We start from the raw sequence: 16,621 nt of genomic DNA on the forward strand, positions 1-16,621 counted from the left end.
TTTTTTAAAAAATTTATCTCCATAAATTCTGAAAGATGTATATATTACCTATGTGAACAAAGACTTTTTTTTTTTTTTTTTTAGCCTAAAGAAGTGAGATTAGCATAGAATGTGTCAATAAGACCTTGTTCCAAGCTTGGCATCTTCTCACTGCTTTTCTTTTTTTTTTTTTTTCACATCTTCTTGCAGCTTTTTATACTCTGCTTTCTGGTGATCCACTGCTTTTTCCTTGTCCTGGGTGAAATATTTGGTTTTATGATTGCATCTCAAGAATGTTGCTGCTTAGGACTGAATTTGAAACTGATACTTCTCCTACTTTATCTTCTTTTTCCTGTGCTGTAACGAGAAATTTAGTGACTTCAGAAAATGTAGAGCTTGTGCTGCAATAAAAATTTGGCAGAAGTCAGTGCATCTGAGTTAACTTATCACAAAAGGATATCTAACCTTAAAATGCTCCTCAAAGACTTCCCTATTTAAAAAGTGAGCTCTCAAAACTTAAGATTTTATAGTTTGCTTTTTGAGAAGCCATCCAAACTTTGGCAAAGGATGTTTTAGGAACTGTTTATATTGTCTTAGTTCAGTTTGTGGTAATAGTTTTTGTTTAGCTATATTTGAGAGTCTAGTACTTATTAATGAGTTGTAGGCTGGTATCTTTTTTTTTTTTTTTTTTTTAGCCTTTTGGTAAGATACAGTATATTTAAAACTGTTTAAATCCCGTTTCTCTGATGACATATGTGTCTAAGGAGTAAGTTTTCAGATTTCAAGTTCTCCCATTAGCTACTATAATGGTATCTCCCTAACATTCCATTTTCCTGAGATTGCATTAGAAAAGTCCATCATGAGGATTTGGTGAATGGCCACAAAACAGAGCCCGAGCAGAGTCATGAACAATATCGGGACCAGTGGTTTTTATCTTGTTAGTTAGATTTCTACTTCTCTTCAGAGCACATGCAGATGTTAAATGAAATTGCTAACAGTTCTTTCACATTTTACAGTTAATAGTCCTAACCCTCCTGTGTTGCTGGAAATAAGGCTACTTTATGTTATATCTTTAAGTTAGCACTCCTCAAGTTTAAGTAAGTGAGAAATTGTTTCATTTTAAGATACATAGGGAAGCAAGGCGTAGTTTGAGCCAAATGAGAGGAAAAAAGCCATTTTCACATATATAAAGTATCAATTTTCCAGTGGCTATTAAGGAGGATCATACATACTGGGCTGCCTCTCAGTATTCACACTGATTTAGCACAGTGAACGTGAGGAGAGCACTGGTTGAAAAGTAGAGAATTCTGAATTATGCCATTAAATGTAAACACATCAATTTAGCATCTAAGAATTTTCTTGAAAACCTTGCCAAAATAATGCACATTCTCCTAAAGAGAATCAGATTATGCCTACAGCTCTCCCTGGCTCTGACTAAATGAGCCCTACTGTTAACTCTGAGAGAAATGGTCCCAGAGAAAAGCAGGCCTGGAGGGAAATGGAGCAGGTGCCCCCAGGAGGCCCTGAGGGACCAGGTCAAAGCCAAGAGCACTCATGCTGCCCAGGATGAGGCAGGAGGAACTAATCCCACATTCCCTTTGCCTCTGTGCCAAGGCTTCTGCTTGCTCTGGAAGCAAAGCTGTCAGAGAAGCTGCAAACAGGTATTGGATTCTAGATGATTAATTCCCTAAAGCACCTATTCTCACCTGGGCCCTTGTGGCACTTGGCAATGCCTAAAGACATTCTTGATTGTCACAACTGGGAGGGGACCATTGGCATCTAGTGCGTAGAGGCCAGAAATGCTGCTGTTTCCCTTTATGCACAAACAACCCCACACAAAGAACTACCCATCCCTAATGCCAGTAGTGCCAAGGTTGAAAAGTCCTGCCCAAGGGATAGGGCCAGTTGGTGAGGTGGAACTTTAAGCATTGCTGTGGATGCAATGCTTATTTCCAAAGATGCTCGGCCATTGAAATCTGTAAGAAGTGTGTATATTGCAGTGTGATCCCTGGCCCAGGAAGATCCCAGATGCCTCGGGGCAACTAAGCCCCTGCGCCACAACTACTGAGCCCGTGTGCAGCAACTACTGAAGCACACCCACCCTGGAGCCCGTGCTCCGCAACAAGAGAAGCCACAGCAGTGAGAAGCCCCTACTTGGCGCAACTAGAGAAAGTCCACACCCAGCAACGAAGACCCAGCACGGCCTAAAATAAAATAAAGCGTGTATGCTGTTTAGAAAGGATGTATTAGAAAAGTTGAGTTCTGGTGGGTGCTCAGTTATATCTCTTTGCAACCCCATGGACTGTAGGCTCCTCTGTCCATGGGATTTCCCAGGCAAGAACACTGGAGTGGGTTGCCATTTCCTCCTCCAGGGGATCTACCCAGGGAGCGAACCCACATCTCTTGCATCTCCTGCATTAAGGAGGGTTCTTTACCACTGAGCCATGTGGGTCTTACGTAAAAAAAAAAAGTCTCTTTTAGGACTTCTACTGTAAGCAACTTTTGAAATGTAGAAATTGAAATTCACTTAGATTTTCTTTTAATTTTACACTACAAGAGCCAGCATCCAGAGTCAATCTGATCACAAATCTGACAGAAAGAACTGTTCACATTTTGAGTGTCTAGTAATGTTTACTCGGAGAAGGCAATGGCACCCAACTCCAGTACTCTTGCCTGGAAAACCCATGGACGGAGGAGCCTGGTAGGCTGCAGTCCATGAGGTCGCTAAGAGTTGGACACGACTGAGTGACTTCACTTTGACTTTTCACTTTCATGCATTGGAGAAGGAAATGGCAACCCACTCCAGTATTCTTGCCTGGAGAATCCCAGGGACGGGGGAGCCTGGTGGGCTGCCGTCTATGGGGTCACACAGAGTCGGACACGACTGAAGCAACTTAGCAGTAGCAGCAGTAATGTTTACAGGCAAGTTAACTTCACTAAAATGACAGAATCAGGAAGTACCTTAGGTATTAATTCCCTCAATTTTTCCCTGACCAGGAATCGAACCTGCATCCCCTGCACTGGAAGCACGGGGTCTTAACCACTGGAACATCAGGGAAGTCCCTAACCCTAACCCTCATTTTATAGGACAGAGTAAATTTAAAAATGTCTAGTTTTCAGCTCCTAGGAAAAAAAAAGATGGTGCTAGTTTTAGTTACTGAGTTACTTTAGACTGTGTTCAGGAAGATATACAATAGCTTTGATCTGCTAGATTAAACTTGAGAAGTAAATTTTTTGCTGTAACACCTCAGGATGACACAACACCAGTCTGAGAGACATGGCATAAGTCTGGAGAGCAATCATGTTTAGACTGCTGCGGTGGAAATTCAGGCAAAACAGGATGAGAAGGGCCAGGCAATGAAGATGGCCCATGAACTGATTGACAGGCATCCCAACCAAGGACCCCCAAGTTGACAAGTTAGGGAGGTGAGCTTTTTAAAGAGTCCACGTGACAACTGGCCATGCCCACAGGATTTCTAAATGATTCTGAACAGCCTGGCATTCATTAAAGGGAAATGATCCAGCTATCTGTATTTGATCTGATCACGACATTCTGGAAAACCACAAATCTCTGTGAGCGTTTTACATACATTACCTCCTCGTCTTCACCACATCCTGTGTCTGAAATTATTCCCATCTAACAGGAAGGAAAGACATTCCGAAGTCCTCCTTCCTTGCCCTACATGATTCTTTCCACCCAGCACTCCAGCTGTTTCTTCACCTTGGAGATAAGTTGGCACCTTCAGATGCCCAAGCTGCACACCTGAACCCAAACTCTGTTGATGAGTTTCTTCTTGGGTCACAGGAAAAAATGAGCCCCAAGCCTCATGAATTTGCTCAGGATAAAAGGAGGCAATACCCAGAAGAGGCTCTGAACACTTAGAATAGTGCCTTGCCAATTCAAGTGGAATTATTGTGTCACGTGATAGGTTAGTGGTACTCGGGTCAGAGTTTAGCCTGGGCCTCAAGGGCACAGCACAGAACCTCTCCTGGCTCCAGGGCCGCAGTTAGCCTGGCAGACAGTGGGTGAGTATTGCCTGTGGTACCAGCAAACTCCCTTGTCTGCCCACAGCCACGGGAGCCCCTGTTTCTTCCTCATCTGGCTTCTCAGGAGCCCCTGAACCGCAGCACCAAGGCTGCACTTGAACCCAAGCCCAGACACCCCAAAAAGTCCCAGGTGTGAGGACTCCAATTGTGCAGCTCAGCCTGCTTGGCCAGCCGGGGGAGCCTGCATAGAGATGGGCTGGGGCTCCGGCACTTAGGAGAGGGAGAGATTGAAAGCAAAATAGATCTAGTCCAGACTAAAAAGAACAAAGCTAAAAATGAGAGGAAATCTCCCCGAGTAGCCAAAGCTCGCCATACTTGTCCAGACATTGCCGGGTCTTATTCTGACTTAATCTTCCCCTGGCCCTTGTCCCCCCATCACCGTCAGATCTACACTCTCCCAAGTGTCCAGTCCCTCTGGCCCTGCACTTGCTCAGCAGCACTCCCAGAACTCAGTGTGGCCTCCCCTAGGAGGTGAGGCTCTGCAGAGGAGCCCTGTGTTGGGAGCAGCCACACTTCCACTCGGTGATTTTTTAAATTTCCAGAAAAATAGGAGTTTGGAAAGTTTTACTAATGATACAAATTAACAGAATAAAAGATGAAACACAGAGCCCTCCATGTTTGGCTTGAGAATCGATCCCTAGGTCTGGAAGATCCCCTGGAGCAGGGAATGGCAACCCACTCTAGTATTCTCACTGGAGAATTCCACAGACAGAAGAGCCTGGCAGGCTACAGTTCAGGGGGTGGCAAAGAGTTGGACGCAACTGAGCGACTAACAACAACACATAAGAACCAAAACTTAATTTGAGGTCATCACCTGGAGGTAGGAAGAGGGTGATTGGGACTGAATTATAACATGTTGAGTCCTTAAAATGGAAGGATTTTTGTTACTGACCTAGATTTTTGTTATTGCATTCTAGTAAACATTTAGCCTTTATCTAGATAGACTTGGATATCAAAGACCAGTTTGAATGTCCTGATTTAATCTGATTAGAAACTGGGACAAGGCCTAAAGTGACTTTGTCCAGAGAAGCAAGCCAAACTTCCTCGGCCAACACAAATAAGATACCAGAGGGACTTTATCAGGTATTTGAATAATTACCTAAAGAAATAGATGCTTTCATAATTAAAAAAAAAAACTAGTTGATTAAAAAAAATTTTTAAGATACTAAAACCAACACGGGGTGGCAAAGAGTCAAACATGACTGAACAACAACAAACCTTTAAATGTGGGTCCTTTGTTCAAACTAAATCTCAATTCTAAATTATTATATGTTTATCCCCAAAGGTATAGAATATATAACCCTTATCTCAAGAAGTGAGTTTTTCTTAAGAAAAAAAAAAAATTCTTTCTGTTGTTACTTGTATCAGTTCAAACTGTGGCAAGATCTCAACTGGTAAGTAGCCCTGGGCTGAGCAGGTGTGCTCTGTCCCTCATTCATACTGGTAGAAACTTTTCCCTCCCAAGCAAACACTTTGACAGGTGTATACACAGTGAGCTTATTCATTATTCTGCAGTCTACAAAGAAGGACTTGGAAAAAACCACGGACTCAGGTAGGCAGGTTGCCAGAGCTGGACAGTGCTCAAGCAGCACTGGGTCCGACACCCGCAGTGTGCAGACACAGAGGGAAATCGGGACCTCTTCTTGGATGTGAATTCAGATGGTTTCTTCATTCAGATGAGAAAGGGTGAGTAGAACCTGAAAAGTGCTTCTAGTCTGTAAAGTGTCCAACCTCAAAAGGCAAAATACACCTTTAAATGACTATTGTACTGTAATCATTCCTGCATTTCTGGTGTTTTGTAAAGACAAACCAACAAAACTAAACTTAAACAGACAAGACATTACAAAGACCAGTTATGGAAAGCAGATGTTTACAAATAGCCATATATTCTGTCTGCCCATCACTTAGGAGATGGAAAGCCTACAGTTCAAGTATAATATACTTTAAGCAAATGCAAACTATATAATTACAGAGCAGCTAAATGGCTTTTCACATTACAAAATTGTTCTTCACAGCATCTCTCTACATAGCATTGTCACTTCACATTTAAAATATAACTTATTTACAAACATTTAATTTATACACAACTTCAGGAAATGTGCACTGGAGTAAAATGAGGGGGGAGGAAAGATGGAAGAAGGAAGAAAGTCACACCTCCATCCCATAACTCTGTCTGGGGATATCAAGTTCCCAAATAGTAGATGTAAGACTTGAAGAAGCATGTGTGCTAACAATAATCACAGTGACATTTAAAAAATAATAATTATTTTCAACCTGCCTCTCACGATGAATTTTGTAGAAAGGTAGCCAAAACCTCCCAGACACAGAGACTAACATGAGGCTCTAAGTATATGAAATCTGGGACACGTAAGATACAATGGATATGGCACATCCATCCATCCAATATCAATATAAGGATATGCCACCCTGGACACAGGAAATTCATCTGGACACAGGCTGGAATTTTCTCTTACAACACTGTTTCAATTAAAGCAGATCTCTGTTGCAAGAGAAAATGTGGCAACTGATAGACCATCTGCCAGGTTCAAAAGATCAGGAAACGATTTGGTCTCAATAAGCCCAGGACGCCTGGCTTGAAGCACTGGGGTTCAGGGGCTGACCTGGGGGCAACCCCAGAGGGAGGCCCTCCAGCTTCCCCACCATGCGCTTGTCTTCCAGGGCACAGATAAGCCAGGCTGAGGCTGAGACTGGCACAACCAGTGTGCGTTTTGTAAATGGACCAAAATGTGGAGGTTTTGAGAGTACATCAAAATCCGTACTATGAGGTTCAGCTGTCCCTGATCTACCACCAAAAAAGGACCCGGGGAGAGAGGGAGAGAAGAGTGTGCGAGATGAAGAGAAGGAGAAAGAGAAAGAGACTGGGGTAGGGCAGGAGGGAGACAGGGGAGAGAAGATGAACCATGTTCAGACGCTGCTTGTTCCCAGGGAATTATATTGTAGCAGGTCAAAGGAGTCGGTGAGTGGAAATGGGAATAACAACTCTGCTCACTGTGAGGGACGGCAAGAGAGGTCTTGAGAACACTTTGGTCTCCAACATTTGGGGCCTGTTTTCCTGCTTGGCCTCTGTGAGGATGCGCTTTGGGGTTTTCATGGGAGGTCTGGGCTCCCTGGCTTTGAGTCTGGCTTTGTAGTTCCTCGCTCCTTGTTTCTGCAAAAGCTGGAAGGTGGCCAGATAGCAGGGAGGGCACAGCAGGTTTTTCTCAGGCAGGCGGGACCAGTGCAGGCAGCAGGGCTCAGGCTCGGCCAGCAGGGGCGTCCGGGCCACCGGGGTGAGGAAAGGCTGCATGTCCTTGACTCTGAGGTGCCTGGCCAGCTCAGTGGGCTGCTTTTCGCCTGCCCCGTCAACCGCTTTCACTCCATAGGCATAAGCCACACACTCATCCTTCTCCACACTCAGCCCCTTCTCTTCTGGCCGCAAGAAAAAGTTCTTAGTCTTCTTACCCAGAACATCCAAGCCATCTGGGGGCGAAGACTTCAAGGGAGGGAGGACTAAAAGGGCTTTGGAAGTCAGGGAGTCTGAGGCAGGGAGAATTCTGTCAGTGCCTCTCCAGGGCCTTCTGGGGTCCTTGCCCCTAACGGTCTCCGGGGTGGCCCAGTCTTCCAGGCACCAAATGAACTCCTTTATTTGCAGACTTTTCTTCTCTCCCTGACTGTAGGTGGGAAAGCAGATTTTGTTAACTTCCCTGGAGGTCGTAGTGGGGCCTGGGGGGGTGCCTGGGGTCTGGGAGAGGCTGCCTCCATCCTTCTCTGGGCCTGCCTCGGCTGGAGCTGGAGCTGAAGCCCCAGACTCCAACTTCCCGCCCTCCGACTGAGGCCTGGCCTCCAGGCTCCCATGGGAGAGATTGACACAGAGTAAGCAGCTGCTGGCACTTTCTCCCACCCTCGCCTTCTTAAGCTTCTTCCTGGGCCAGATGCAGGCAGTTGGAGAAATCTGTCCCCAGCCTCGGACCTGCAGATAAAGCAGTGTGTTACTCTCAGCCTAGCTGCCCCCACTGTGGCCACATCCCCATTTTGACTCTCCTATTTGAATCAATATTTTTCTTCGGATTGACTTAATTTATTTTAACTTTTCATGCTTAGTTTAGCCTCCTACTATGCCATAGTATTTGTAATAGTATTTTTAAAGACTAAAATACTAAGCGATAGTATCTATCAGCACACTGATGTGCTGACTATATATATATTTTTAGATGTGTATTAAAATAAATTCAGAACTATTAAAATAAAATCAAAACCATACTTGTCCCACCTGCCAGGCTTTCTTGTACTGCAGGCTCTCTGTGCTTGCCTGCACCAAAGAAGGCTGTGTGAGGATATAACCAAGAATACGGCTCCCACCAAGAAACCGACCTTGGCACCCAGATTTCGAACATTCCTCCCAAACTGTAAGAAATAAATGTCTGCTGCTTAAGCTGCCCAGCCTATGGTATTCTCTTCTAGCAGCCCGAACTGAGACAGGGCTGGAGCATCTCCTGTGGTGGGAGCCACCCCGGGCATTCTACAATGTGGAGCAGCACCCCAGCCTCAACCCCAGTACATCCAGAGACACCCCTCTCCCCTCCCAGCCCTAGCTGTGACATTGCCAAGCGATCAGACCAATTCCCTTATATTTCATTACTGATTCTAAGAATAGTTTAAGAATAAACCACAGGGTTCTGCATAGAACCACCAGGATAGAAATCTCTGGTCTCTTGGGGAGTTAAGTAGCAGGAGTTAAGTTAAGTAGCTTGAGTTAAGGGAATTGTGTTCTGGAGTCCAGAAAAGCTGGGTTCAAGCTCCTGCCTTGACCACCGCCTGGGAGATTTTGACACATTTCATTTTTGGTGCTTTGGTTTCCTTTTCCAAAAAGTGAGGCTATTCATAACACCTGAGAGGGTGAATGAATTGATGTATGTGAAGCATTTAGTACTGTGCTTGTCCATACAGAATGCTCATAAATACTCAATAAAAGGTACTGTTATCATCATCATTAATATTCTACCTCTGTTTCAGAGGTTTCTGTTTCCTTGCTTACACATTTTTTTTTGGCAACAGTAACTATTTCTGAAAATAGTAAAAGACTTGTATCAAAACCCTAACATGCACAAGACCTAACTCAAGAAAATACTCACTGCTTCTTCCCATCCAGTTCCAATGACAAACTCTTTGGCTTTTTTATCTTGTTCAAGTGTAATGTCACTGATATTGAGAAGACAACAAACATGATTCTTTTCACTTCTTTCATCTGGACAAGTATAGATTAATTCAGTTTCTTCTGTGCTTTGAATTTCATAATTTTCACTATTTTCTAATTCAGTCTCATTTTTGTGACCGAAATCCATTACTGTGATGGTTGCTTAAAGTCTTTAACATCTTCTTCCTGTGGTTTAAAATGCAAATGGAACTTAGGTTTTAATACTGCTTTGTTTCTTTTAAAAAACCAATTCAATAACTCAGGTGAAACATCATCAAGACATGTTCAGGAATAGACAGAAGAAATATTATGAAACCATCCATTGCCAACTATTGACATTATAAAATATAAGGCTAATTTCAAAGACTTATGGATTTAGGACTTCCCCGGTGCTTCCACTGCAGGGGGTATGGGTTCTATCCCTGATCAGGGATCTAAGATCCCGCATGCTGAATAGTGTGGCAAAAAACAAATAAAACACCTGGATTTATTTAAAAGAAAAAAGATTCATTGTCCATTCTTATCTTCCAAACTCATGTAAGAGATGACAAATAGAAATGTGCAAAAAGCAATCAAAGGTCAACTAAAAGGGTGGCTATGTGATTTCTTACCAATTACATGCAGGTTTCCTTCTATTTGGAAGCAAAAATCTGCAGTAGTGTAATACTGATTTTCTGATGGTAAAATTATGCCTTGTTTATAGATTTAAAGTAAATCAGAGCTCGTGTTCTTCCACTTCTTGACTTCCACAGAGCTTTACAATCTGATTTGGTTTAAGAATCACTGGTATAAAACATACATCAAAATCCATTTGTTTCTTAGAAAATCACATCAAGGAAACACAAGGATCACAGTGAAAATGCTCCCATGGGAAAATGCATTTGCAGATGCAACTAGAAAATTGGATTTGGAGTACAAAGCAGGAAGGCACACACATGTATGCCAGAAGATATTAAATTCTATGACATACGCTATTGAAGTGGATAGAACCAAAAAATGTACCAAGAAGAAAATGTTGACTGAGGTCCAAGCAAGCCCCAAAAGTACATGTCTGGATAAACAAGAATAAACCCAAAGAAAAGCTGATCCTTTTCAAGATGAAAAGGCCAAAGGAACTTAAGATATTTAGAAATGAAATAAAGAAGATGAATGAAAATTAAAAAAAGATGAGTGAGACTCTAAGAAACAGCCTATGGGAAATTCAGTGTGATACAGAAAATATCTTTTCTAGTAGCATTTAAACAGCAATGGAAGAAAATGATCAGCAAAAAACCCTGTAAATAGGGGCCTTCCCTGGTGGTCCAGTGGCTAAGACTCTGCACTCCCAATGCAGGGAGCCTGGGTTCAATCCCTGGTCAGGGAATTGGATCCCACATGTTGTAACTAAGACCTGGCACAGCCAAATAAATAAATAATTTTTTTCAAAAGCCTGTAAAATAGCTTATTATTTTACCAATTGAACATAAGTCATCATGATTTGCTTCAAAATAATCCTGCAAGGGGGTGGGGGTGGTTGGTTGTGGTTAGAGTGAGAACAAGGAAATAAAAAAAGCCACAAATTCTGTTTGTTGTAGAAGAGTGTGAGGACATTGAGGTTAACTGCACTATTCACTGTACTTTTGGGTCACTGTGAAATTTTCCATAATAAAATTTTTTTTTTTTTTTCAAGCCATCATGTTAACAGAATGGTTCAAGAAATAAAACAGGATAACAGTGGAGGTGAGCAAAGCATGAATTTTAATCTTAAGCAAACTGAATAAATGTATCAAAGAACAGATTTCATGGTTTGGATAATTTAATTGGGGTAAAGACCTTGAACAGGGACTTATTTAAAGAGATGTACCAAAAGGTGGGAAAAAAACTCAGAAAAAAATTGGAGAATATAGTTTATGAAGATGATTTGGAAAAGTGAAAATTGCTCAGTTGTGTCTGACTCTTTGTGACCCCATGGGCTATACAGTCCATGGAATTCTCTAGGCCAGAATACTGGAGTGGGTAGCCTTTCCCTTCTCCAAGGGATCTTCCCAACCCAGGGACTGAACCCAGGATTCACTCATTACAGGTGGAGTCTTTACCAGCTGAGCCACAGGGGAAGATTTGGAGACACTCCATAAATAACTGGCCAATTACTCTTTAAGTCAAAGGACTCAAGGCCTTCTCATTGAATTTACTGAATACAAAAGAAGGCATTGGAAATGCAGGAGGAAAAGAAAAAACACAGACATTACCTTCAGGATCTCTAACCCCACGTTGTGATGATGTCATTTGTTAATGGACTGAGAAGTACAGAGACTACCAAATGCCTTTTTGTTAGACATCTGGCAAACTCAATGGAGCTTTGACACCCTAACCAATCTGTAACTTAGAATACGAACTGCCCTGCTCCTGAAAGGAACAAAGACTTCATTACCACTGCTGCTGCTGCTGCTAAGTCGCTTCAGTCGTGTCCGACTCTGTGCAACCCTATAGATGGCAGCCCACCAGGCCCGTTGTCCCTGGGATTCTCCAGGCAAGAATACTGGAGTGGGTTACCATTTCCTTCTCCAATGCATGAAAGTGAAAAGTCAAAGTGAAGTCGCTCAGTCATGTCCGACTCTTAGCGACCCCATGGACTGCAGCCTACCAGGATCCTCCGTCCATGGGATTTTCCAGGCAAGAGTACTGGAGTGGGGTGCCATTGCCTTCTCCACTGGTCAGTGGCAAAGACACACCAATATTACAGCAGAGGCCAGAGAAAGGACATTATCTTCTGTTGCTACTCTTACAGATATGTTGTATAAAAGTTAAAATGAGGACCAGTTTTATCATATGTGGGTTTGGTTTTGTTTTTAATGGATTATGTTTTGGTGTTATGTCTAATAACACTTTGCCTAACCATAGGTCATAAAGATTTTCTGTATTTAATTTTCAAAGTTATATAGTTTTATGGTTTATATTTAGGTCTATGATACATTTTGAATTAAGTTTTTGAATATAAACAGCCAGTGGTTGCAACATTCTTTTTCAAAGATTATTCTTCCTGCATTTAATTTTTTTTTTTTTTTTTGGTCAAAAATCAATTGGCTATGTTTATTTGGCAAGAGAAATATCAATAACCTCAGACATGCAGATGACACCACCCTTATGGCAGAAAGTGAAGAAGAACTAAAGAGCCTCTTGATGCAAGTGATCAAGTGAAAAAGTAGGCTTAAAGCTCAACATTCAGAAAACTATGATCATGGCATCTGGCCCCACCACTTCATGGCAAATAGATGGGGAAAGAGTGGAAACAGTGGCAGACTTTATTTGGGGGGGCTCCAAAATCACTGCAGATGGTGACTGCAGCCATGAAATTAAGACGCTTACTCCTTGGAAGGAAAGTTATGACCAACCTAGACAGCATATTCAAAAGCAGGGATATTACTTTGCCAACAAAGGTCTGTCTAGTCAAGGCAATGGTTTCTCCAGTAGTCATGTATGGCTGTGAGAGCTGGACTATAAAGAAAGCTGACTGCCAAAGAATTGATGCTTTTGAACTGTGGTGTTGGAGAAGACTCTTGAGAGTCCCTTAGACTGCAAGGAGATCCAACCAGTCCATCTTAAAGGAGATCAGTCCTGAGTGTTCATTGGAAGGACTGATATTGAAGCTGAAACTCCAATACTTTGGCCACCTGATGTGAAGAGCTGACTCATTTGAAAAGACTCTGATCCTGGGAAAGATTGAAGGCAGGAGAAGAAGAGGACGACAGAGGATGAGATGGTTGGATGGCATCACTGACTCAATGGATATGAGTTTGGGTAAACTCCGGGGGTTGGTGATGGACAGGGAAAGCCTAGCATGCTGCAATTCATGGGGTTGCAAAGACTCGGACACAACTGAATGACTGAACTGATATTTATTTGGGTATATTTTAGAACACCCTATTCTGGCCCATTAACCTGTGTCTCTCCATTCACCAATATCATATTGATTCCTATCAGAAATCAGATCAGATCAGTCGCTCAGTTGTGTCTGACTCTTTGCGACCCCATGAATCACAGCACGCCAGGCCTCCCTGTCCATCACCAACTCCTGGAGTTCACTGAGACTCACATCCATCAAGTCAGTGATGCCATCCAGCCATCTCATCCTCTGTCGTGCCCTTCTCCTCCTGCTCCCAATCCCTCAATTATCCTGCTCCAGATTCATATCTTGATATTCAACAGTTACTCCTCCAACTTCTTTGAGATTGTCTATCTATTCTTGGACCTTGTATTTTGTATTTTCATAAATGTTTCTGAATCTAGAAAATTGAAAACAGTTTTAAGAAAATAATTATAATGTTTTAATTTTATCTTCAGTTGCTAAGTCGTGTCTGACTCTTTGCAACCCCATGGACTGCAGCACGCCAGGCTTCTCCATCCTCCACTATCTCCTGGAGTTTGCTCAAACCCATGTCCATTGAGTCAGTGATGCCATCCAACCATCTCATCCTCTGTCCCCAAATCTAGGACTTTTCCATTCCCATAGCCCCTGGACTCTATTTTTAAAGACCACAAATATTCTTATTTTAGGTAGTGACATTTATAATATACGTAAAGGTCATTTGCTTCATACATCACCTCTGATGATACCAAACCAGTGTGGTACCAAGATGCTACTATTGGTCCCCCAAATCTTTCTTCCTTTTCCTTTTGGAGACAGAGAAGCATTATCTATATTTCTCCTTGAAGTTAAGCAGTGCCTTGTGACTTATTTCGGCTAATAACAGGATTGAAATCATATGAGTCACTTCTAGGCAGAAGTACCTAAAAGCCAGTGATTCCCCATATTTGCCATCATATTTTGCCTGTACAGTTGGCAAAAGAGTCGGACACGACTTTGCACCTAAACAACAACAACAGTAATACACACACTTGGGCACATGCACTTCAGAAACTGCAGCACAAGGGCTCAGTAGTTGTGGTTTGCCGGCTTTAGAGCTCAGGCTCAGTAATTGTGGTTCATGGGCTTAGTTGCTCTGTGGCTTGTGGAATCTCCCTGGACCAGGGATCAAACCCCTGTCTCTTGTATTGGCAGGCAGATTCTTATTCACTGTACCACCAGGTAAGTCCCAAGGACCATTCTTCGAAAGACTAAGAGTATACTTGAGTCGATTCAAAGACAAAATTCTCATTAAAGGTAGGCTTCAGTTCAGTTCAGTCGCTCAGTCGTGTCCGACTCTGCGACCCCATGAATTTCCGCACGCCAGGCCTTCCTGTCCATCACCAACTCCCGGAGTTCACTCAGACTCAAGTCCATCGAGTCAGTGATGCCATCCAGCCATCTCATTCTCTGTCGTCCCCTTCTCCTCCTGCCCCCAATCCCTCCCAGCATCAGAGTCTTCTCCAATGAGTCAACTCTTCGCATGAGTAATGTATAATTTATGTTCACTGAAACTGGGTTAAAAAAAAAAAAAACTGCTGCAGTAATTTTTCTACAATATTCCTAAAAGATAATGTAGTAAATTAAATTCTGAAAATCCTCCCTGCACAAGGTTTTCCATTCTAATCCCTGGGACTATTCCATGAATAAGTTATGTTACGCGGCAAAAGGGATTTTACAGATGTAATTATGGGTACCAATTGGTTGACCTGATGACAGGGAAACAATCTTGGTTTACTGGGATGGGCCTAATCTAAATGATGTACTGTACTTAGTCACTCAGTCGTGTCTGACTCTGCAACTCCATGGACTGTAGCCCACCAGGCTCTTCTGTCCATGGGGATTCCCCAGGCAAGGATACTGGAGTGGGTTGCCATGCCCTTCTTCAGGAAATCTAATGATATGTGTCCCTTAAAAGCAGAGAGTTTTCTTTGGCTAGCAGCAGGAGCAGCAGCAGCAGAAGTCAGAGATTTAAAGCATGAGAGAGGAATTTGAGACATCTTACTGACTGAAGAAGGCAGGCACTCTTTCTTTTTGCCATTATCTTTGCCACATTTCTGCTATCACTCATCCTTATAATCAGACTACAAATGGCTACCCTCAATTCCTATACCTCATAGCTCAGTCGGTAAAGAATTTGCCTGCAATGCAGGAGACCTGGATTGGATTCCAGTGTCAGAAGATCCCCTGGAGAAGGAAATGGCAAGCCACTCCAGTATTCTCACCTGGAGAATCCCATGGACAGAGGAGCCTGGCAGGCTACAGTCCATGGGGTTGCAAGAGTCCGACACAACTTAGTGACTAAACCACCATGTTAATTATCTGTGCTTTATGCTTCTTACATGCCCACAGAGCACAGCAGCTTTGATTATTCATAGAATGATTCCTAGGAGCGCAGTTTCTACAACCATCCCTCCCTATCTGAACATTTCACTCCAATCCCAGTCTCCAACTCATCTGCTTTTTCCAGTCACATTCATTACTCATTAAGTGTTCATGAGATGCCTCGCACTGGTGGTGGTTGTTCAGTTGCTAAGTCCTGTCGACTCTTTGTGACCCCCCCCCCCATAGACTGCAGCATGCCAGGCTCCTCCGTGCTCCACTATCTCCCAGTTCAGTTCAGTTGCTCAGTCGTGTCCGACTCTTTGCGACCCCATGGACTGCAGTATTCCGGGCCTCCCTGTCCATCACCAACTCCCGTGGTTTATTCAAACTCATGTCCATCGAGTCGGTGATACCATCCAACCATCTCATCCTCTGTCTCCCCTTCTCCTCCTGCCTTCAATCTTTCCCAGCATCAGGGGTCTTTTCATGTCCATGGAGTAGTCGTTGGTATTTGACCATCCCATCCTCTGCCACCCGCTTCTCCTTCTGCCTAGCAAGGGTAGTAAAATGGTAGAGCAACCCCAGTCTTCCCAGCTCTCACACAGCATACAATGTACAGGAAAATTCAAGTCTTCAAAAACACAACTCTTGCCATCTGTTTCCAAAAGCCCAGGCACTTGACAGCGTGGCTCCCTACCCTTCTTCCAAGACCTTTCTTTCTTCCTCCTCTCGGCCCTCCCCTTCCTCCAGAATCCTACCTGGCCACAAAAGATGCCTCCCCTTCTTTCAATAGCTATGCCCTCCAGCGAGGCGCCCCCACCAACCCTACCCCTTCCTCCAAGGGCCGCTCTCTCATAGGGCTCCGCCCTTTCAGCGGCTCCTCCCACTGCCCCACCCACTCCGCACCCCCCCCGCCAGGCCCTGCCCACTCTTCTTCAGGCCCAGCTTCTTCTCTTCCTTTTACCTCCCCGCCTCAGAAGGCAGCTCCCTTCCCAACTGGGCAAGGCGTCTCGCTCTGCCGCCGGTGGAGCAGTCTGGGGCCTCGACCCGGAGGCGGGGAAGCGGCCCGGCCGCTCACACCCTCCTGAGGGGCCAGCGAGGTGGAAGGACCCGGGCAGGTTAGTCCCCGCCGGCGGGCTACAGGGGCGGTTGCCCTGCGTTACAGACGCGCTGGGGGCGGGGCGATGGGCGGT

The 16,621-nt window shown here is 43.9% G+C and overlaps 1 protein-coding gene and 1 non-coding gene across 5 annotated transcripts; one reads left to right on the forward strand and one right to left on the reverse strand.

Moving 5' to 3' along the window:
- Positions 1–11: 11 nt before the first annotated feature.
- Positions 12–16,545, reverse strand: C17H16orf46 (chromosome 17 C16orf46 homolog). 4 transcript variants are annotated; one of them, XM_055554075.1, is made up of 4 exons: positions 16,393–16,545; positions 9,159–9,406; positions 7,037–7,996; positions 12–380 (listed from the first exon to the last, which is right to left on the reverse strand). In XM_055554075.1, the coding sequence occupies exons 2-4, from the start codon at positions 9,366–9,368 to the stop codon at positions 360–362; spliced, it is 1,191 nt and encodes a 396-aa protein (XP_055410050.1). In that variant the 5' UTR covers positions 9,369–9,406; positions 16,393–16,545; the 3' UTR covers positions 12–359. The 4 variants fall into 4 exon arrangements, with proteins under 4 accessions (XP_055410050.1, XP_055410049.1, XP_055410046.1 ...); XM_055554074.1 differs by having other exon boundaries at positions 15–336; XM_055554071.1 differs by lacking the exon at positions 12–380 and having other exon boundaries at positions 4,475–7,996.
- TRNAG-CCC (transfer RNA glycine (anticodon CCC)) lies at positions 10,511–10,583 on the forward strand. The gene has a single exon. It is a non-coding gene; the product is annotated as a tRNA-Gly (tRNA).
- Positions 16,546–16,621: the final 76 nt, after the last annotated feature.

Source organism: Bubalus kerabau, chromosome 17 (genome assembly GCF_029407905.1).
Source record: "Bubalus kerabau isolate K-KA32 ecotype Philippines breed swamp buffalo chromosome 17, PCC_UOA_SB_1v2, whole genome shotgun sequence".
In the NCBI taxonomy this organism is placed as follows: Eukaryota; Metazoa; Chordata; class Mammalia; order Artiodactyla; family Bovidae; genus Bubalus; species Bubalus kerabau.

What these genes read in the sequence shown, in the direction of transcription:
- C17H16orf46 (XM_055554071.1), bottom strand. Translation starts at nt 9,368, where the DNA reads ATGGATTTCGGTCACAAAAATGAGACTGAATTAGAAAATAGTGAAAAT. An exon ending in GAACTGGATGGGAAGAAGCA is followed by an intron (nt 7,997 to 9,158) that starts GTGAGTATTTTC and finishes CTTTATCTGCAG; the next exon opens with GTCCGAGGCTGGGGACAGAT.